This window comes from Phyllostomus hastatus, unplaced genomic scaffold (genome assembly GCF_019186645.2).
Source record: "Phyllostomus hastatus isolate PE091 unplaced genomic scaffold, TTU_PhHast_1.1 phas_scaffold_216, whole genome shotgun sequence".
In the NCBI taxonomy this organism is placed as follows: domain Eukaryota; kingdom Metazoa; phylum Chordata; class Mammalia; order Chiroptera; family Phyllostomidae; genus Phyllostomus; species Phyllostomus hastatus.
Window position 1 is genome coordinate 7,078,162 of NW_025334018.1, and position 23,342 is coordinate 7,101,503.

Sequence of the window (23,342 nt, forward strand, 5' to 3'; positions counted from 1 at the left end):
CTCTCTCCCTTCCTCTCTCTAAAGCCAATAAACATACCCTTGGGTGAGGATTTAAAAAAAATTCATCAACAAAAAATTCTATTAGTTCATTAGAATAATGCAACTCCAAAGATAAGTTGAACATCAGGGATAACAACTTCTAAGTCAGTATTCTAAATGAAGAAGTAAATAAAGTCACACATTCAACTGGAACAGAGGGACGAGAAACTGAAGGAATGCGGCCATCACTGTTCTGGGAAAACACGACCTATGATGTCAGCACAGGGAGGGGTCACTGTCTCAGCTTTAGTCAGTCACACAATGGATTGCAAAGTTTTTGTTACCACACCTGTAAAAGTCTATGGAGACATTGCAAAGAATACAAAATATAATGGTTGTAAAAATGAGATAGTGCAAATTAGATCTTATTAGATTGATTTGACTCAATCTGGAGTCTCAACAGAGAACTACAAGGGTGGGCAAAAGTGGGTTTATAGTTGTGAGAACACAAAACAGAGTTTGTTCTTGTGTTATTCTTTATTATCGCATTCTTTTCCACACTAACAATTGTAAACCTGCTTTTGCCCATTCCTGTAATACTCTCTTCAGAGAAGACGTCCTCTTAGAACTATGTCAGAAGCTTTCCAATGAAGAGATATGCAAGTTGCCACAATGCACGCAAAAGATGAAATCTGATAGGATCCTATTTCAGTAAAACAAGAGCTCTGCAATGAAAAAAAGCAATAACAAAAACAATTTACTCATTTGCCTGTGGGTCAAGCACTGGGGGAAGGCAGGCAATAAACCAATGAGTAAACATACATAGGCAAATAATGGTAAACTCTTCAGAAAAAAATAAACCGCAGTGGGTGTGGTTTCTTTTTTATATAAATAGGATATTAGGGAAGCCTTACATTTGAACAGACACCTGAAGGATATCTGGGGGAAGGACAAGTGCAAAAGGCCTTGAGTTAGGAGTGTATTTTAAGCACAAGGAAACCAGTAAAGCTTGAAGTAGATGGAGAGCCAGAGAGAAGAAATAAGACCAGAGAGGCAAAGGGAGTAAAGAGGTTGGATTGTGAACAGCCCCAAGAATTGAGTGAGATAAAGAGCTGTTGGAAAGTTTTCAACAGAGAATTGACAGAATCTGACTTAATGTTTTAATAAGATAGCTCTGGCTGCTGTGTTGAGAATAGACTGTGGGGGGAAAGACCAGAAGGAGACAGACCAGTTAGGAGACTACAGTAACCTGACAATATGTTGGTGGCTTATGCTAGGATGGTAACAAGAGGTGAAAATAGGGACAAACAGTTGGATTTTGAGTATATCATAAAGCACAAAACTGATAGATTTGCCAATGGATATGACGGAGAATGCAAAGGAAGAGATTGTTAAGACACTAGAATCTATTCTAAGCAACTAGAAGAGTGCTGTTACTATTTCCAAAGATGGATTAAGACGGGCAGGAACCAAAAATTTAACTTTGGACATGTTAGGTTTAAGATGCCTATTAGACACCTACATGGAGATGTCAAGGAAATGGGTAGATGTGAGTTTGTACTTCAGAAAAAAGGTCCAGACTGCATATAGAAATTTCGTGATATTTAGATAGTATTTAGAGGAGGTGACCAGGAAATTGGACAAATTATACAGGGTCTTTAGGCAACTGTAAGGACTTTGAAAAATTACCTAGGGAGAGAAGGTAGACTAAAAGAAGGGGTTCTATGATTGAACCCTGGACTACTTCAATATTTAGAAGACAGAAAGAAGAGGAGACACCAGAAAATAGGATGGAGGTGGAGCAGCACAAAGCCCTGGTGAGGACAACCAGGAGAAAGTAGTATCCAAGGAGCTAAGTGAAGAAAATGTTTCAAGGAGGGAGTAACATAATGTCAGATGCTGCTGACATGTCAAGTTAGATGAGGACTGATACAGTTAGCAACATGGAGTGCATGAGCAACCTTAATAAAAGATGTGTGGAGCTCTGGCTGTGCAGCTAAATTGGTTAGAGCATAGACTGATACACCAAGGGTTCCATCCCTGGTCAGGGCACCTACAACCAATGAATGCATAAGTGAGTGGTGTAGGAGACCATTCTTCGTGGCGTGGGCCCAGTTCCCACTCGGAGATACACAGGACCCACGCCCACGGATAGGTTCTCCTGTGGGGAATCAGGCCTGCAATGTACCTAGGCCACTTTGAGTCTTGTTCTTGCTAAAAATAAACTCCCTCAACCTGAATTGAGGACATTTACTGCAAAGTAACTTCCTAAAATCCATGCTAAACCTTCCAAGGATGAGTGTAACCAGTTCAACTACTTCTCCCTTTTCATTTGCAAATGAAAATGATGTGATGTGTTCTTCTTCTGTGATGTGATTAGCCACATTGGCTCCTTTGTTTTCTGTAAAAGGTAACCACCTAAAGCGAACCTGTGCATAGTAAATGAGGACCATCATGTAATGTACCAAGAAACCCAATAAAGGCCAGTCATGGCAAGGGCCAAGGCTTTTGCTCCCCTTGAGAGAAAAGCCATGCTGTCCCTTTTCCTCCACCAGACTCGGTAGTCCATGTGAATGTCTCATTTCATCCATAATGATGTGGACACTGCGGGCCGGTGTCTGCATCAGTGGAACAGCAAATCTCTCTCTTTCTCGCTCTCTCTCCCTCCCTCCTCCTTTTCTCTGTCTCTAAAATCAATAAATTTAAAAAAATTCAAATAGTCATGTGATGGGGATACATTTTGAAACATGCATCATCAGGCAATTTTGACATTCGAACATCACAGAGCGCCCTTACACACACCTAGATGGCACAACCCACTACACACCTAGGCTGCAGGTATAGCCTATTGCTCCTAGGCTTCAGGTTAGTATGGTATGTTACTATACAAAATGACATGAGATAAATCAAGCATGAGAGAAACTGATGCAGTTTAGAGAAGCAGTAAACACAAGATATACGAGGCTGCTGCCAGCATAACACAGCATACAAACTTTTTTTGAATAAGTAGATTCTAAAATGACTAGTACAGTAAGTATATAATCCAGTAATGTAGTTGTTTTATCATTATCAAGTATTATGGACTGTACATAATTGTATTGCTATACTTTTAAACAACTGGCAGGGCAGGTTCGTTTACACCAGCATCACCACAAACACGTGAGTAATGCATTGTGCTATGATACTATGATGGCTGTGATGTCACTAGGCGATTGGAATTTTTTAGCTCCATTATGGGGCTGAAAAATTCTATGGGACCACTGTCCTATGGGACCTATGGGACCACTGTCGTATGTGCAATTTGTCATTGACTAAAATGTCATTATGTGGCACATGACCGTTTTTGTAAAAATTCATTTGTAAGACAACTGGCTAACTTTGACCACTAACTGAATATTTTTAGTAAGGAATTATTAATATTTTAAGGTATAACAAAGTTGTTATAGTTATGTTTTTTAAAAGTCCTTATCCCTTGAGTTATATGTTGAAATATTTATGGACAAAAGGATAGGCTGTCTTGGATTTATTTTAATGTAATTCTTTGGAATTGCAGAGAGGAAGTTGGGGATGAGGCAGATTGGTCTTATTTATGTTGATAACAATTGGAGGTGGGTGATGGGTACATGGTGGTCATCATACTATTTTGGTTTGGAAATTTTCATGATAAAAAGTAATTTTACAGGAGATATTGAAAGACTAAAGACTTGTGTCCTTGAAAGACTAAAAAACAAAGTTTACTTTGGAATCTATTTTAACTGGCAAATCTTTGCTTAAAGAATGAATGAGCCCTGGCTGGTGTGGCTCAGTGGATTGAGCACAGGCCTACAAAGAAAGGGGTCGCTTGTTTGATTCCCAGTCAGGGCACATGCCTGGGTAGAGGGCCAGGCCTCCAGTAGGGGGCATGTGAGAGGCAACCACACATTGATGTTTCTTTCCCTTTCTCCCTCCTTTCCCCTCCAAATACAAATAAAATCTTATTTAAAAAGAAAAAAAAAGAATGAATGAGACTCCAATTTTGGTGAATAACTTTCAGAATAGCTGAGACTGATGTGCTTAACAGTCAAACATGAGACCAGGGTTTCCAGTTTTATTATCCTATAATTTTGATATCCCTTTTAGTTGTAGACATTTTAACAGGCTCTGCTTGCATCTGAGCGGGGTTGCCACAGACACCTGTAGAATCAGCAGGAGTTGCTGCTCACCACTAGAGGCACTCTCTGACTATAAGAGGGCGCCTTCTGCACTCAAGTTGTGTGAACATGTTGAAGAGGGAATGGTAAGGTTAGCAGAAAGACCATTTTATGCCTAAAATATGTTCAGATTCAAGTCCCATCAGGAAGAAATTTTCTCCTTAACAAGCTTAAGGGAGGGCTCAGCCTGGGTCCTTAAACTGAGAATCCCCTTGGCCCATTGCCTGGCCTTCCACTGTGGCCACTCCCCATGGTGACAGGAGCAGTAGGTAAATGATGGTTTGGGGGTCCTGAGTTGACTGACAGTAATCTCAACTCTTTCTGCAATCTAAACATAGATTAAGACCTGCATTTACACCTACAACCGGAACTGCGTCGCTGGGCCCGTTGGGGCCACACAGGGGTGTGCATCTCCAGATCAAAGCTTCTAGGGTTTCTAGGATGAGGGGTAGGTGTGGGGTGTGAAGATGCAGAAGGCAAAGATGCATTCCTGATAAATCAGAACTATGGTCTGCCTGGCTGGAGCCCAAGTGGGAAATGAGTTGGAGAAATCAGACCAGGTCATACAGGCTTCTGTGCCACATGAAGATACTACCCTGAGGCAAGTGAAAGACAGTTGGTGGGATTCCCATGAAACAGTAAAAGGTTTATAGGTTTGCCTGTTGCTGTGTCATGGGAATCTGGCTGGTTGATTGGGTAGGTTAACTAGGGTAAGCAGGGTAAAATCCCAGGCCCTGACATCTTTGTGGAACATACAGGAAAAAAATAAATCCAGCCTTCTCACTCCCATTCTCACCATTTAGCTATACTCATTGTTTAAATTGTGCTGCATTTTGTTTTTAACGTGTGCATGAGTTTGTTATACAAAACTGACATCACTCCTATATTACAATATATATGTTGTGGTGATTTTTTTCACTTAAAGTATCATGAATCTTAAAAAACAAAACAAAAAAAGCAACTCTTAAAGAATCCTCAATTCCTTCACTTCAATTACTCGTCCTATTATAAAAGGTTCTGCCCTGACCAGCATGGCTCAATTGGTTGGGCATCATCCTGCAAAAGCAAAAGGTTGCTGGTTGGTTTCATAGTCAGGGTACATGCCTGGGTTACAGGTTCTGTGCCCAGTTAAGGGTGTGTGAGGCAACCAGACCAGGCAACTGATTTGTTTCTCTCCCTCTCATTCTCCTATCTCCTCTAAAAATAAATAAATCTCAAAATAATTTTTTAAAAAATAAATGGTTTTTTTTTTTTTAAATTACCATCTCAATTCTCTCCTTTCCTCTCCAACTGATATCACCATCATCCTGGATCCAATTCACCTTACACCTAAATTATCATGATCTAACTGGTCTGCTTTTTCTATCTACTTTATGATAAACTTTGTCAGCGAGTCTCTAAATTACTGTTTTGCTCATGTCCTACTTAGGACAAAAACATTCTATGGCTCTCCATTGCCTACAATTTGCTTTTATTTATTTAATTTTATTTTAGAAAGAGAAGGGAGGAAGTGAGGGAAAAATCAATGTGAGAAGTTGATTGGTTGCCTCCCACCAACTTCTGCAATCAGTTACCTAACTGGTTGCCTCTCACACACCCCAACTGGGGACTGAACCTGCAACCCAGGCATGTGCCCTGACTGGGAATCGAATAGGCAACCTTCCAGTTTGCAGGACAATGCCCAACTGAGCCACACCAGCCAGGGCATATTGCCTACAGTTTAAAATGAAAGCTCCTCAGCCTAGCGGCGAGGGTTTCCACTCTTACCTCCCCTGTACCTATTCCAATGTTCTCATCAGGTCCCCCTCCACCACTTTCACCATGGGCTCTTCCTCGTTCTCTCAAACAGGCATTCTCATCCCTTTAGGCCCTTGTGCTCCAATGAAACTTTCCCCGACACTTCTACCCACAGCAACCTCTAATTTTCTCCCCCCTTCACATTCTGCATTTCTTTCAGAGAACCAAAACCCTTCACCGTATCACATTTTGGTGTACGTTGTATGCGTGCTCCTGCTAGACACTGTAAACTCCCGAAGGTCAGTTACTTGTTTTGACCTTCAACTGCCCAGTACATTGCTCCACAGCTGCTGCATATTTGCAGAATGATACCAGGACAGGGAACAGTGGTATGGAAAGGAGCAGTATTATCTCCAAAGCACTTCCATCCACACGCCTCGGAATGAGCGCCCCACCTTTTGGTCTAGTTCCCATCACAGTCAAGGGTCTCAGCAAATCTCACAGAACAAGAAAACAGAGGTGAGGGAAGCAGTCTCCATGTTTTTTAAAGGCCAGCACCCTAGGGCAGCAATTTTCAACGTGTGCTGCAGGAATTCTTAAAACATATAGTACCTATTTAGTCAGGTGCACTGACCTCTTATCTCTTGGACTTTGAAATAAAAAAATGGCGACCAGCAACACAATCACCATCCAGTGTGAATGCCGTCTTGAACCACACACATACACAGGTCACATAACAGAGATGCATCTTACTGGTCACACCGGATAATAAGGTTGCACTTGATTAACTCTTGGTACCAGAATACTTATGTACAAGTAGTAGGCGCCTGGTTTTTTCAAGTCACTTTGGAGCAAAAAGGGTACATTAATGATTAATATTATTATTATTTTGTAAACCAAAGTCATACTAGTTTTTGGTCACATAAGCAAAAAATATTTTTGGTGTGCTGAATTTTAGTAATTAATGTGTGCCATGTGATGAAAAAGGTTGAAAAGCACTGCCCTAGGTCCACGTCCAGGGAAAGAGGGAGGGAATCCTAGGCCCAACCAACCTCTTTTCCCACTGTCCTCCGAAATGGAGAGTCTCCTCGGAAACTGAGGAAGACTTTGAGCTTTGGATTCCCAATTCCCTCAAAGTAGGTGGCAACCAAGGCAACAGGCCTACAGTAACTCCTTTCATATTCATTCATAGTTTTTCCCTGTCAAGTGTCAGTTAAGAAGAAGGGGCGGCTGCAAGGCAAAGCAGCCGGTTCTCTCAGCCCAGGTTAGACGGAAGCTGGAGCGCGGGCAAACCGGACAGGACGCAGCATTCGTTCCCGGCGACGTGAACAAGACCCGAGCCTGGGCGGTGGAGCAGATGAGATGGTGTATGAGAAAGAACCGAGAAACAAGACGTCTAAATAACTAATGAAAATTTAATACATTAAAACCAGATTATTTATCACGTATATTGCATTTGCCATTTCTGAACAATACAAAGGAGAGGCAAATAGTGACACTTCATAAAAATGTTGATTCCCGCCCCCTTCCCTAAGACCCAACCTCCCACAAATGCCCCTCCCACCCCTACATAACTCTGTCTTGAATAAAACACTTAAATACATCATAAATAGTAAATTATGAAAAAAATAGCAAGAATTGTTTCTTTCCTTCTTGTAAAAAAGAACATGGCAGCAAAGACAGGCAGCCAGAATTTGGCTGGGGGTGTCTAATATAGACAGTTACTTGGGGTATGGGCTAACCTACTAGGGTTGGGTGGGACGAAGAGGGGATAGTGTGGGAATTTAACAATCGGCCTGAGATGCCAGGTCCCCTCCTCCCCCCGACAAGAGGAGGCAATTCAGATGGAGAACTGCAACTCTTGGAGATGAGGAGGAGAGGGATTATATTACCCCCCCATTTCCAAGTTCTCTGCACGAAGAGAGGAGGGCAGGACAGGGGGCACAACAGTGACCTCACCAAGGCAAGAATCTGCTGGCTCCCATGAGTTTAAGAGATATTCTCAAGCCTCATAGACACAGACTGCCTGTTACACAGACACAGGTGAGCCCCTCCTCCACCTCAGCTCCACAAACAGCAGAACACTGCTGGAAAAGGTGGGGAGAGCAAGGAACAAATCTCCTTTGGAGAAGGACCTAAAATTCATTTGATGTCTTCATACTTAGAAAAACAACCACAATATATTTCAAATTGCAAAATAGTAACAATCATTATGGCCCAGTGGTGAGGAGGACCATGCCTAGGAAGGACACTGGTCTCCTAGCCCCATGACTGCGCCACTGTTTCAACAAAAGGGGTAAAGACGACCCCATGTCCCACTCTCTCCATTCCTTCGGCCTTAAGAAATTCATCAAGAGAGGAGTTAAAGGAGCTGCTCCAGACGGAGCAGTCACCACACTTCTGCTTCTCAAACCCCAGGGCTCTTCAGAGGAAACCCTCTGAGTGAGCATCTCTCCAGCACTTCAGGAGTTTTGATCTGAAACTGTCTGGCTTAAAATTATGTGCTGTACACTATTTTTTCTTTTCCTCTTGCAGGTGGAAAAAATGGTTGGAAGGTAGTTAAACACCCTCATATCCCCAAAACCTTTCCAAACTTTATAGGGATCTTCTTCCAGAAAGAGCAAGCCATGGTAAGGATAACGGGCCAGCCAGTCTGTCCTGAGGAAATTAAGAGTCCAGCTCCAGGTGACAGGTAGATGAGAAGGAAGAAAACCACTAAGTCCAACAACCCATTTCCATCAGGAAGAATGGGGGTGTGAAAACAATTCAATTGTGGAAACCAAGGTTGGCCAGTTGAAAACCCGTGCCGCCCAGCTCGGGTGTGCAGAGGATGCTGGTGCCCTCAACTGTCTGAGGCGCTAATGCCCATTCATGAGGAAGGGGAAGGAGAACAGGTTCTTCTTCAGAGAGGAGCTGGAGAGCCTCCCGAGCCTCCATCATACTCCTTTTCTGATGACCAAGAAGAAAACTCAGCATTGCTGAGGCAAGTGCTGACATCTTGGGATCACAGAGATGGTAGAATCTTGTTCCAGGTCTTCTGAGGATTTCTGCTCACTGAAAAAGGAAAGGGCATAAAGTTAAGAATGAGGAGTATTATTACATAAGGAGGTAGAAAAGGAATTCAAGTTCATTTCAACCTGGCAGTTAAGTGTTCTTCCTTTTCAGCCTCAATGTCCTAGTTTAAGGTACCACAAGCAAAATTTTCAAAAGCAAGATTTAAGGGGCACCCAGTCCCTTAACTTTGCCAATCAACACCTTGTTCCACATTCCATTAATTCATCATCTTTATACTCTTCATAGCATTTACCTCCCCCACATCCCAGACACTCACATGGGTGAACTCTGACTCTTCAATTTCAAGCTTTTCCAAGAGGTCGGAACTAACAGGAGGGAAAAAAATGTAAGTAGAAGAGTTAGAAGATAAAAAAGAAAAAGGACTGTCCTTTCAAGTCTAATTTTATACTGCTTCTCCCTATTTCAATTCAGATTCAATCCAGGATTCAGAAAGAAGAGGCTAAGAAGCTACTAGACTGAGAAAACACATTATTTTAATTACCTATTTAGTTTCTTGAAACCATGCAATATTTCCTAAGACCTCTTCTTCTTTCTTTAATCCCCGGGGGTATGGCAGGCACCCAGTGACCACTGCTGCCTGATATTCATGCCACTATGTAACTCTCTTGAGTGTGGGCTGGATTTAATGGCTTTCTTCTACTGAACAGAATATAGTACAGGTGATGGCATGTTGATTCTGAGGCGAGGTTACAAAAAGACTATAGCTTCCTCTTGGGCTTTCCTTTCTCTTACTTGTTTGCTATGAGGGAAGCTAGCTGCCCTGTGTGAGCTACCCTATGATAGGACCATGGAACAAGGAACCGAGGGAGTACCATGGGCCAGCTGCCAGCAGAGAACGAGCCCTCAGTCCAGCAGCCTAGAAGGAACTGAACCCTGCCAACTACGTAAGCTTGGAAACGGATACTCCCCTGGGTAAGCCTTCAGATGAGACCACTGTCCTGGCTAACAGCTTGACTGAGAGGCCCGGAGCCAAGGCACCCAGCAAAGCCACACCTAGATTCTTAAGCCACATAAAATATGACATAATAAATGTTTTTTGTTTTTAGCCGCTAAGATTTAGAGTAACTTGTCACACAACAATAGATAATAATATGTCTGCAAATGAAGTACCGCTGTAATAAAAACCTAAAATGTGGAAGTGGCTATGGAAGGAAATGGGCTTTGAGAGTTTTAATGAAAGTTTAAAAGTGCCCTGAATATTCTACAGAATTTTGGACTTTAAGGGAGTTGCTAGTAAGGGCTAAAAGTGAGAAGAAAAACACCCTCTTTTTAAAAAGTATGTTTATTGATTTTAGAAAGAAGGGGGGGAACATTAACAAGAGAAACATCAGCTGGCTGCCTCCCATGTGCATCCCAACCAGGAAACGAACCCACAACCCAGGCATGTGCCCTGACCAGGAATCAAATCCCCAACCTTTCAGTGCATGGGATGATGTTCCAACCAACTGAGCCACACAGTCCAGGGTGAGGAAAAAAACTCTCATTAGAAATCAAAGGAAAGGGAATCCTTATTGTGTAATGGAATGACGGTTTAGCAAAATGTCATCTGTAGTTATGTGGAAAGTAGAGTATGTGCCTAATAAACTGGGTGATCTTGCCATGGAGATTTCTAAACAAAGTGCTGAAAGTGCTTTCTGATTTCTTCTTAATGCTTATAGTAAAATATGAGAAGAAAAAATATTGAGAAGGATTACTGAATAAAAAGCCAAAGCTGATGGTTTTGAAAATCCTGAGACTCTCCAGATAACAAACAATGCTAAAATTAAGAAATGGCTTCAGCCGTGGCTGTGTGGCTCAGTAGGCTGCGCGCTGGCCTGCAAACTAAAGGGTCGCTGGTTTGATTCCTGGTCAGGGCACATGCCTGGCACAGGCCAGGCTCCCGTAGGGGGGCAGGTGCGCTAGAGGCAGCCACACACTGATATTTCTCTCCCTCTTTCTCCCTCCATTCCCCTCTCTAAATACATAAATAAAACCTTAAAAAAAAATAAACCATGGAAATGCCAGGAATATGTAGTTAAAGATAAAACTAAGGGTATGACTGTATTTTTTAAGGCCTCAAAAAAATCCAAGTTGATGTTTCAGAGTACTATTCAGTCATAAAGAAAAGGCAATTCAAAACATTAAGAAAGAATAAGGGTGTATGTCACAGATCCTCTCAACAACAGATCTCTAAAAAGTATAGGGCTTATCAGGAAGGTATCTGTAGGTGCAGCTTTTATTTAATCGAGTAAATGCCAATGAGATGCTCACAGGAGGCCTACAAAATCTTTGAGAGTACTGTATCAGCAGAAACATCACCAGCTTGGACCGAAAGGAACAGTAACAGTGCAAAATGAAAAGAACCCCTGGATCCCTCAAATTCTACTGGCATGAAGCAGGCTGAGGAAAGTACTCAGCTGCAGCGCATTCTTGTTTTCTTGAAAAAAGGCAGACCCAGAAGGCAAAACCAAAAGTCCAAAAGGTAGAGGCAAGAGCCATGGAGAATTATTTCCATGCTTTGAGACATGACAAAGAAACTCCAGCATTTGCTGTATTTTAGGTAGCTATGGATCAGTGATTCCTTTGTGCTTCCCACACTCCCCCTTTTGTACAGGAGTGTGTACAGGGATTACCTAATGCTTGTCTCACCACTGTACACTGGTGGGTGGCGAGAAGATAGCTTGTCTCCTCAGTTTCACAGGCCCTCAAATTGGGAGGAACAGCACTCAAGGAACAATACCTGGGAAGCTCACCCAAACCTGGGGCTAATTTAGATGGCAAAATTCTGGACTTTGCGCTGATGCTATAATGGGATGCAACTTCTGGGAACCATGAGAGGGAATGAATTTTGCACATGGAAGGATGTGAATCACTAGGGGTCAGAGGGTAGATTATAATAGGTGATGTCTAAGATGGCCCCAAAGATCCCTGCCATGCTGGTATCCACACCTTGGGTAATCCTTTTGAGTGTGGGTTAGGTTTAGTGAACAGAATGCAGTACAGGTGGTAGGATGTCAATTCTGAGGCTGGATGATAAAAAGAATGTGGCTTCTGCTTAGGTCCATGCACTCTGAGGGAAGTCAGCTGTCTCAGTGTCCTATGGAGAGGCCCATGTGGCAAACAACTGAGGCCAAGAGCCAGCAAGAAACTAAGGCTCTCAGTCCAGCAACCTGCAAGGAACTGAATCCTGCCCAAAGCCACATAAATGAACTTAGAGATGAGCCTTCAGATGAGACCCTGGCCCCAGGGTAGTCACAGCCTGACTACCTCTTCATGAAAAGGTCTTTAGCCAGAGGACAGAGCTAAGCTGCACCCAGACTCCTGACCCACAGAAACTATGACATATGTTTGTTATTTTAAGCCACCAAGTTTTGATTTAATAGAGAATTACCACACCAGCTAACAAAATCAAATCACAACCTTTACACTGGATTCTCTTGAAAGATTGACTGTTCATTGTCTTCACTGCCCAGGAATCTTTCCAGCCTTACAGTGTAGGTTGAGAACTCACTTAACTCACCAGGAGATGAAAGGCTAGTTAGGGTATTTTGACTGAGTATCAGAAAAGTCTGCACACAAAGGGTTCTCCCCACCTCTTAAAAGTATAGAGATGTTGACAAACTTCTCTAAGTCTCTAAAGATGAACTCTAAGGAAGGTGAACCTGAAAAAAATCTAGTGAAGAGCAAAGACAATGACCTCTGGGAAAAAAACAAAACGAAACAGAGACACAGAGGTTCCCAAGGACCTGAAGAAAGAGATGAGAAGATTATATGGAGAGAGGGGCAAGGAACCAACCTTGTCGATAGCATTTGCAAAGTCTCTCCAACTACAGGTGAAAAACAGGGGTCAGGAATAGTCGAGACCTCACTGATTTTCTCCGAAGGTGGAGTCTGAGGTAAAACATCAGGACGACCGAAGTGGACGCCTGGAAAAAAGAAAGGGGAAGAACATCAATAAATAAAAAAGAAGAGAAAATGGGGTGGGGGAAATACAGGGGAAAATATGCAGCAACTTGGCTTTTCCTGAACAGGAATGGGAAACAGCGTCCCAGGTAAATAAGGACGCGGAAGGAAGGGAGAGAGTGCCCAGTCACATGGGAACCCCAGCCCTGGCGCTGACCTGGCTCCACTTCCGCCTTTGTTGTCACTTGTGCCTTGTGCTCCCCAGACACCGATGGCTGGTAAGTAATGCACGAGTTGCCGCTGGGGCCTCCTCGCCGAGAGAAAGATGAGCCAGACCGAAACTTTTTGGAAGGAGAGGGCTTCACTTCAAAGGGAAAGAGAGAGCCTACTTAGCACCCACCTCGGAAACCATCACCAAGACACAGACACAACTTGCTAGCGGCCCAACACAAACACAGAGCTGTTTTCCTCCAAAGCGGGGAGAAGGGTTAATGTCAACACAGGCAGGCTCTGAGTGACTGTTTAGAGGAGGGGGCATCTCAGTTCACTTCATTCTGGAAAGAAGAGGAGAACCTAGAGGAAAGGAGACATTCCTATTTCTCCTCTCCTACAAGCAACCTCAATAGCTTTGCTTCCACCTGATAAGATAGATACTCTGTTTCGTAAAACCCTGCTCTTTAACAGTATCCTTCAGTTGAACCTGACAAAGATGACCCTTTCACACTATATCCTCACAGCACTATGACGATACTTTATACCCCTGTTATACATCACTTTGAAAAGACTTTGAAAGGATTTCCCATGTTTCTTAAAACTGTGTGGCATGCTGAGGTCCACTCTGACTCCCTGAGGGATGCCATAATGAGGAGATGGGGAGGAGGAGCTGGAATTTGCCAGTAGCAGCAACATGAAAGGTTTAGAAAGAACAACACTGACACTTCTCAACCAAGAAAGATGAGAGGAAGAGAGTAAAAACACTTGCTAAGCAGAAATCAGTAAATGCTTCTCCAACAATTTGAACCTAGTCTGAAAACTCCTTGGCATTGGATTTATAAACTCGAAATAGAACACTGATAATATCCTTGTCCATAAAAGTCTGGCTCTGCCTATCTCAGCCTGTGACTCGGATCCTACTCCCACATTTTTTTGCAGTCCCTCTCCCAGAAATGCCCCTCACCTCAACGACACATGAAGGGAGAGCCAGAGGGGAAAGCAGCAACGTGGAAACAACTGGGACAGACAGAATGACTGACATGACGGGCAGCAGCTCTCATGGGACGTGGGCAGAGCAGGAGAAGCCTCTGGCGTTGGCAGTTCCCTGACAGAGGTATCCTGCCCCCAACTCTTGGCATAAGCGAGCCACTGGGGGCTCATCTGGTAGAAGCCACTTACAGGGTATCTTCTTGAAGACTGTGTTGCACATGAAACGCTGGAACCGTTCAGCATAGAAGCCTGGGCGATGCACCGATACAGTGTCCTGTGGAGAAGAAGAGATGGCTGCAGAGTTAAGGGATGGGGGAAGTCCAACAAGAGGACCTCTAGTCCAAGGGCCATTTTCCCTAGGCTGAGACCCTAGCACAAGTGCAGACTCCACAAATGAAGTAAGATAAGAAGAAAATGAGGGGGGCATACTACAAGTGAGGGAGGCAGAAGAGGAGCCGCTGGCTGACCACTACTCACCCCGTCATGTACCAGAGCTTTCCAAGAGTGCTCCAACTTCTTAACAAACCTGCCAAGAAAAATGCATGTCATGCATTCACAGTTTTTAAATAATGACCTTACACTTTTTAATTTTAGGGAGTTAGGCAATGGCAACAGAAAAACTTAAAAAAGAGAGGGGCTGGGAAAGTAGTCCCACTATTATGCTGGCTTTCCAAAGAATGGACACAGTAGTGCTTACTCAGCAAGGAGATCAAAGCTGTTTCTAGGTAGGTCAATTACCCCAACAGAAAAGGGTAGTTAGTATGTCCCTGGCAAGTCAGGGAGAAGAACACTTATTGGAAAAGAACAGCTGGAGGAACAGACGAGCAAGCCTGTAAGAGAGGGGTTAAAAATGGATGATAACATCCTGAAGCAGTAAACCAAGCACTGTCCAGTCCTCATTAGTACCCGAAATCTTACAGGAGCAAAACTGGGGTCCAATATTCCAGCTCTTCCCTCACCATCACTTCACTGCCCCTTAGTTCAGGCTAGTTAATACTCTTACAGAACACAGTGACACTCTTGTTTTTCCTCCACGGAAAAGGGCAACATGTTTCCAGGGGTAGCCCAATGTGGAGTAAGACTCATCTCCCAGGTTTTTCAGAGTCAGACAGATGGTATATTCTACCCTGATGCTTCCGAGAAGTGAGTCAGCTTTCCATAGAGGTACGGTGGGGGGGTAAGGAAGCCAGAAGACAGGCAAAAATCAAGAAAATAAATCACCACTTGCAACCCAAAAAGATGAGCAGCCAGATCACAACTTACTGTTCTTGTTTCAGGGAGAACTTGGTGACAAACCCATCTAAAAGAGAAATGAGTGGTTGTCTGCATCCACTCTGCCCCCTAATTTGGAATCCATGTTTCTCACCTGTAAGACTGCAGAATGTCAATGATCCCAATATAAAGCAGCAGCCTTTCCCCTTTACTATTCCGGGCAGGGATGCCACCCATACTGAGGAAGACAAGGAAAGAGTAAGAAAACCTTTTGGCTAGCAGGTGACTAAACATAACTGCCCTATCTTCCATAAACTGGGGAAGAGTGAGAGCCTTCCTCTGATCGCAACCCCTCGGGAGTATGTATTATAACCTCTTTCTCTCCAAATCTCACTTGCCTGCTTTTCCCGCCCCAATTCCACCGAAGAGAATCTAAAATCACCCCTACTCAGCAATTCTGGGATGTTTCCCCAATTAACACTAAACTCCCTCACTCCTCCCATATTTAAATCTATGCCTACTAAGACACTCTTCTACTTCTTTTTAATTTTTATTTGATTTTAGAAAGAGAGAGGAAAAAAGAAAGGGAGACGGAGAGAGAGAACATTGATATGTTCCACTTATTCATGCATTCATTGGTTGATTCTTCTATGTGCCCTGATGAGGGACTGAACTTGCAGCCGTGTTGTATCAGGACCACACTCTAACCAAATGAGCTACCCGGCCAGGGCTAAGACACACTTCTTCTTCAGTCCTATTAAAGGATACCTCATAAATGAGCCCTGGCCAGCGTGGCTCAGTTTGTTAGGCATCGTCCCATAAACCAAGAAGTTGCCGGTTTGATTCCTGGTTAGGGCCATGCCTGGGTTGCGGGGCACTTGCCAAAGGTAGCCAACTGATGTTTCTCTCTCACGCTGATGTCTCCCTCCCTCTCTTTTTCCCTCCTTTCCCTGCTCTCTAAAATAAAATAAAAATAAACAAAACTGTCTTAAAAAAAAAAAAGAAACCAACTAAAGAACATTTATGGTTCTTTAGTTAACTATACATCCTGATGGATCCATTTATGGTAAGAAAGATGCTTTCCATAAAAGTTTTTAATAAATTGGTTTTGATGACATTCTAATATAATTTGCAGTCATGTGTAAACTTTTAAAAAAAAGTCTTTTAATTTTGAATAGCTCTCCTTCCCAGTTGTACTACAAATCCCAAATTTAAGACACCATCTTTTTCATATATATATATATATACATTTTATTATTTATTTTTATTGTTTATTCTATTACAGTTGTTTCTGCCTTTTCTCCCTTCCCACAACCTCCCCTCCCTAAATCAATCCCCATATCCTTGTTTGTGTCCCTAGGTTGTGCATAAAGTTCTTTGGTTAATCTTTTCTCCATCTTTCACCCAGTCCCACCTCGCCTTTCTAGCAACTGCCAGTCTGTTTCATGTATCTAAACTCCTGTTACTCTTTTGTTCACCCTTATATATTCTTAAGAAAGATCACTTATAATCTATAAGTGTTAACGTTGTTGACTTAACTGCTGATTAAAGGCTATTCCTTCCCAGAAGCTACACCCCTTCCTCAAAAAGAAATGCTCTCCTTCCTGGTCCCTCTGAGCCCACTCACTGGTCTTCAGTCTCCATGGTGCCACCTCGCCGAGCCTCGCCCTGGATAGATTCCATGGCTGTGGAATACAGAGCCTTTTGGGGGGCTGGTTTGCGAGTGTCTACTGAGTATTGTGATTCATTGCCTGAGGGCTCTCGCTGTGCGTGATCTATGTTATGGATTGACATCAGGAGGCTATAATCCATTATCTTGAAGCTCTGCAGCACCTAAGGGAAGGAAAACATAATCTGAGCCTTGAGAGGTATGAGGACTTTTTTTAGGACCTCACAGCTTTCCAGATCCAATTATTCTGGAGGATTAGTGAACCTCCAGGGCTAACCATAAAATTATCCTTTGGTCTCCTACCCTTGGAGAAGAGCATTATCACCCTCCTCTGGTTGCTCTTCATTTGTATCCCCTCAGCTTTCTATCCTTTGAGTAAACACAAATTAGGCAACTAACAAGATGCATTTTGTTCTTTCATCTCTTTACAAAAACAGCATTATATTCTCAAAGGTATAAAAAATACATATTTGTGCTGTAAAGCATCTCTGGTTAAGAGTACATTTTGTGACAGAGCAGATCTGCTGCAGGACCTTACGTGACCAGCTTCAACTCAGGTCAATGTTTACTGAACACCTACCACCTGTAGGTGCTGTGCCTGCTTATAGGGGACACAAAGACACTTAAGAGTGTTTGTCCTCTAGGATATTATAATTTAGGAAGAGAAACAAATGTAAAAATAAATACAACACTGTTGTACACAGTCTAATGTGTACAACAGCAGACATGCTTACATGATTGAGGGGCAGTACGGGGGTAGCCAGGAAGCGATATATACATTTATAAAGGATAAATGAGATAATCAGTCCAAGTACACAAAAGGAGGAAAGAATATTGCAAGGCCTGGAAGTATGAAACAGCACGTTACATGTGTAGGGAGGTATAATTTGGTCTTGCTATAACATAAAATGCAATGCAATGGCCAGGTAAGGCAAATTGGAGAGGCTGGGTAAGACAATATTATGAAGCCTGGATCATATCCCATAGTTCTCAACACTCTTCCTAACTCAGAACAGGTGGGAAAGGGTTCCCACCACCAGTTCCAGGAGCTCACTTTGGTGCTGCAGCTCAACCATTTTGGTAGGTGGAGTAAGGGATGAAGACGACAAATGAAACATACCCAAAATGAAACACAGCAAAATGTTCAGGGAACCAACAGTGACAGGAAGGAAACCAGGACTCAAAGCAATGATTTGGAACAAAAGAAATAAACATCCAACTAGAACAGAATGAAGAAGTTAAGAACTCAAAAAAAAAATGAAGAGAGACTTAGGAACCTCTGGGACAACTTGAAACATTCCAATATCCAAATTATAGAAGTACCAGAAGGAAAAGAAAAACAACAAGAAATCGAAAACCTATTTGAACCAATAATGAAGGGAAACTTCCCCAATCTGGTGAAGGAAACAGACTTCCAGAAGTTCAGAGAGTCCCAAAGAAATTGGACCCAAACAGGAACACACCAAGGCACATCATCATTAAGTTCCCCAAGATTAAAGATAAAGAGAGAATCTTAAAAGCAGCAAGAGAAAAGGAGACAGTTACCTATAAAGGAGTTTTCTGAAGACTATATTAGCGGATTTCTCAAAGGAAACCTTGCAGGCAAGAAGGGGCTGGAAAGAAGTATTCCAAGTCATGAAAGGCAAGGACCTACATCCAAAATTACTCTATCCAGCAAAGCTATCATTTAGAATGGAAGGGCAGATAAGTGCTTCCCAGAATGAGGTCAATTCAGAGGAGGTCATCATTGCCAAGCTTTTATTATATGAAATGTTAAAGGGACTTATCTAAGAAACTGAGTAAGATCAAAAGTATGAACAGTAAAATGACAACAAACTTACAACTATCAACAAATGAACCTAAAAACAAAAACAAACAAAAAAAAAAAACAACCACGAAAACAAAAACTAAGCAAACAACTAGAACAGGAACAGTATCAGAGAAATGGACATCATACAAAGGGATTTCAGTGGCGAGGTGGAAGGGAGGAATGGGGCGAAAAGGTACAGGGAAGAAGAAGCATAATTAGTAGGTATAAAATAGATGGGAAGAGGTCAAAAATGGTAATAGAAAACAAAGAACTCAAAGAACTTATATGTACAACCCATGAACATGAACTAAGGGGGGAGGAATGCTGGAGGGTTGGGGGGTATGGGAAGGAGGGGGGATAAAGGGGAAAAATTGGGAAAACTGTAATAGCAAAACCAATAAAATATACTTAAAAAAAAAAAAAAAGGAGGAAATGGATCTAGAGGACAAAAGGGACTGACCTGGAATAAGTCACCAAGTTGGGAAGAAAGGAGATTAAGGATGGTTGAGTACAGATATGTTTATATACTGGTAACAGGGCAGGACAAAGCGATAGCACAGAATAGAAAGTTGAGGTGGTTTGTTGAGAAACAAGGCTGTGGGATGGGAGTTAAACAGTTTGACAAAACAAACATACAAAGAAACAAAAATGCAAACTCATATACACAGAAAACAATGGTGGTTACAGGGGCGGGGTGGAGGACAGAACAAAAGAGGGTGAAGGGCGTCGGATACATGGTGATGGAAGGAGACTAGGCTTCGGTGGCGAGCACATAATAGACTATACAGGTGTCAATTATTAAGTTATACAACCAAAATTTATATAATGTTGTTAATTAACATTACTCCAATAAATTTAACATTTAAAATTTTTTTTTAAATTAAAAAATAAAGTGGTTTGAAGAGTACTCTCTTCAGGTGATTTCAATCATCTGAAATCTCTGCAGAGAAGCAAAAAATGGGAAGATGAGGGAAACTAAGGAAAGCCGTCTCCAGGTGGAGACGGCTTTCATGTGTCTGGAGAGATGCCAGTACATGCAGTTGTATAATTTTCTTTATCAGCAGGACTGATATCTGAGGAATGATGGCGCTGCCAAGAAAATAAAAAGAATGTATGATTATGAGGCCCAGGGTAGGCAGAGAAGGAAATAAAGCCAGGTGGGGTGAGGGAGGAGAAACAGGGAGGAAGTAAAAATGTAAACGTGTATCAATGACCTAAAGTAAAAATTATTTCCAATGAAGTCTGTGACATATGAAGTGAAGGAATAGAGTCCTATCTCCCACAAATTTGATGCCTAAGAACCACCAAGCTGTTTAGTGACTGAGATTTTTGGTGTCTATGAGAGAAGGAATTCTGACAAACTCACCAAACAGTCACGCTGTAGGGTCTTACAAAGAGCGTTATACATATCAGCATCCAAAAAGAGACCATCAGGAATGTCTTGTAAGAAGTCCAGGTCTTTAAAGGTGGGGAGAGGCTTATCTCGCTCTTTTTGGGAAGCCCGCCGTTTGTAGGTTGAGCCCTTGAGGTCATACTTGATATGCATCTTGACTGACCGAGGTAAGAGATTGTTCATTACCACAATCCGAATGTTCTTACCACCTGCCTGCACACAGTACAATCCATAGAATTTAGGCAGCAAAGTTCGAGGGTTCTGGTTGAGGTTCTAAGGACATAAAAACAAAAAGTAGGAGAGCAAATTAGCTGATTTTCAGTAAAACTCAAGAGCAAAAGCTGCCACCCGCCTTCTTTCCTTCGTTAGTTGGAATTCAGATACATTCTGTCTGTTCATAAGCCCACACCACATAGTATATTTGTTTAAAAGTTCCCAATGCATCTAATGATAGGATCATCACCAAGCTGAGCTACAGACCCTCCAATACAGTAATCAGTCAAGATACTGAATGTTTGACAGATATATTCTTTTAGAGTTTTAAGAGAACAAGGTGTTGAAAAAGTCTTAACTCTTAGCCCTTGGTATAGTATATTCTTGGGTAAAATGGGAGGCAAAGGAGAGTTCCCTAACTTCTCCAGAACCTTCAAGAGCAATCAGTCAGAATAAGATTGGATAGAGTATTATCAAGAGAAGTAACCAACTTCATACCTCAGGGTAGGAGCTGAACTAAGAATAGAAAACAAAATCATCATTTAATCTGGCCTTTGGGAGGACAGTCTAAGCCAAATAACACTTAAAATAGAATATATAAACAAAACCCCTTTTAGACATAGAGAGGCAAAGAGATGGAGTGAAAAGCACAAAATGAACTATATTCTTAAGACAGAAGCTCTGACACTGTTGTGCCCCCGCTGACGACAGCCTCCCCAGCCCTGTCCAGCAGTGGAGTGGGCTACACAGATAGCCGGTGCTCCTCTTTCTCACCATGTAGTATCCTGGAAGCAGCTTCTGCAGAAACTCTGCCTCTTTATGCTGGACTGTTTTAATGATGAATTCGTCATCGCTGGACACGTAGAAGAGGGAACCACTGGCCCCAGAGCTGCAGAGTTCAATCAGTGGCTCATTGCAGAGGGAGTACTGGGGCCCAGAAAGAAGAGAACAAGAAGTTCATAAATACCAGGACCTACCCAACCAGAAATCACTACAGATGGAATTCTATTCCAAAAGAAAACTCGAGTAAGGCTATGGAGAAAGAGGGTCTTCCTTTAGGAGTATTCCTCTGACACTGGAATCACAAGGTCATGGGATGCAGAAACTTACCAAATAATCATCAGGCCGGATACCAAATAATTCCCGAAAGTAGCGGAAGGCAACAGGTGCATAGGTCTTGAACCGAAAGTCATTGTAGTGATGAGCAGGGGTCAGGTTGCTCCCTTCACTGTGGGGTTAAATAGAAGAAGCCACAAGTTACCACTCCTCGTCACCCAGGGCCCTGTCCACCCTGGGAGTCACCCAGAGATAGGTCAATACATCACTCCTGAGAGAACCAGAGAGATCAGATGAGTCAGTTACTTAGTGGGACAAAAAGCACAACATGGGGATTAAGACATGAACACAGGGAACAACAATGCCTCCTACCCAAATGCATGGCATTGTTTTCTAGGGCTCACTCCACAGGCCAGAGGCTCACAGAAACAGACAAAGGACAGAAGCTGTTCTCCACATTCCAGAGTCCCACATCACCCTGGTTCAGAACTGGACACATGTCTAAGTTAGACCCAAACCCCTAAAACTGCCCTGAGTTCAACATGAAAAGCCACACTTTCCAGGACATTATCCTGAACATTAACCTCTGTACCTGGGGAAGAAGATACTTTCCACCACGTAAAAGTCTTGCATGAGGACATCCCGCTCCGGTTTGGTACTCAGGCTCCCCACAGTGTGAGTGATGCCTAGCTGGATGGCACCTTTCAAGGCTGATGAGGTTGTCTGAAAACAAAAAGGAAATAGAGGAAAGTTTCTAGTATTAAACCTGATCAGGCCCTGGCCTGGTAGCTCAGATAGTGAGAGCATCGTCCTGACACACCAAGGTTTCTGGTTCACTATCCAGTCAGGGCACATACAAGAATCAACCAACGAATGCAGAAACAAATGGAACAAATCGATGTTTCTCTCTCTAAAATCAATAAAAAATAACAATAAATAAATCTGATCACAGCAGTAAAAACTCAGGAGGGAAGAGCCAGGAGGAGCACTTAAAAACAACTGTCCTAGTAGTTCAGACTAATCCAGTTTCCCCACCCTGATGCTTTACACTGCAGTTTGGCCTGGCAGAGAATGAAAGGCCTGACGTTACAGAGTAGCAAAGCTGGGACTGGCGCAGCCAGTCTCAGCTAGGCAAGGTGTTCCCTCCTATCCATATCTATACTTAGAAGATACACTGTATTGAGAGAACGCTCTCACGTCTCACTCCAAAAGCTCCTTCCCCCGAGTATCTGGGGTGCTCCCCCATATTTATTCATCCGATGCAGAATATAATTAAAATTAAGTGATAATTTGAGTATCTACCTGGCTATAGAAGCTTCAGTCCTCTAAGGCAGGGCCTGACTAGTGTTCTAAGGACAACAAAATGTGTGTGTGTGCGCACGCGCAAGCGCTGGGGGCGGGGGGAGCGGTGGGGCAGGGGGGCAGTTCCTAACTGGAGAAGCGCGAAGACTGAGATAATTCTAAATCTAAATACTTCTTCCAGAAATTATCACATTGTGATCAAAACCCTTAAAATCTAGAATTCTAATCCCATGGGAAAATATCACACTGCCTATCACACTGTTATGTGCTGCACCATACAGTAGCACCAGGACATATATGGCTATTTAACTTTAAGTTAACTAAAATTAAATTGAAAATTTACTTCGCCCTGGCTGGTGTGGCTCAGCTGGTTGGAGCATTGACCTGTAAACTAAAAGGTTGCTGATTAATTTTCTAGCCAGGGGACATGCCTGGGCTGTGGGTTCAGTTCCTGATCCAGACACGTGTGAGAAGCAACCTATCAAGGTTTCTCTTTCTCTCCCTCCTGTCCCCTCTAAAAAACAAAAAATCAATGAATAATTTTATAAATTTCACTTCTGCTCTTTCTAGTAGTGTGGCTCAATGAATTGAGCACAGGCCTACAAGGCAAAGGGTCACTGG

The 23,342-nt window shown here is 42.7% G+C and overlaps 1 protein-coding gene across 3 annotated transcripts in view; it reads right to left on the minus strand.

Moving 5' to 3' along the window:
• Nucleotides 1-7,301: 7,301 nt before the first annotated feature.
• Nucleotides 7,302-23,342, minus strand: part of PIP5K1A (phosphatidylinositol-4-phosphate 5-kinase type 1 alpha) — a 43,763-nt gene continuing 27,722 nt past the window's right edge. For 2 of the 3 annotated variants that reach the window (XM_045816415.1, XM_045816417.1), the window contains exons 5-16: nucleotides 22,012-22,142; nucleotides 21,474-21,591; nucleotides 21,138-21,290; nucleotides 20,124-20,423; nucleotides 16,906-17,111; nucleotides 15,433-15,516; nucleotides 14,544-14,592; nucleotides 14,256-14,340; nucleotides 13,081-13,227; nucleotides 12,757-12,886; nucleotides 9,238-9,286; nucleotides 7,302-8,960 (exon numbers count right to left, since the gene is read on the minus strand). In XM_045816415.1, coding sequence (XP_045672371.1) covers nucleotides 8,958-8,960; nucleotides 9,238-9,286; nucleotides 12,757-12,886; nucleotides 13,081-13,227; nucleotides 14,256-14,340; nucleotides 14,544-14,592; nucleotides 15,433-15,516; nucleotides 16,906-17,111; nucleotides 20,124-20,423; nucleotides 21,138-21,290; nucleotides 21,474-21,591; nucleotides 22,012-22,142 — 1,455 coding nt within the window. In that variant the 3' untranslated portion in view covers nucleotides 7,302-8,957. The remainder of the gene's footprint in view (nucleotides 8,961-9,237; nucleotides 9,287-12,756; nucleotides 12,887-13,080; nucleotides 13,228-14,255; nucleotides 14,341-14,543; nucleotides 14,593-15,432; nucleotides 15,517-16,905; nucleotides 17,112-20,123; nucleotides 20,424-21,137; nucleotides 21,291-21,473; nucleotides 21,592-22,011; nucleotides 22,143-23,342) is intronic. The other variant, XM_045816416.1, reaches the window with a different exon arrangement.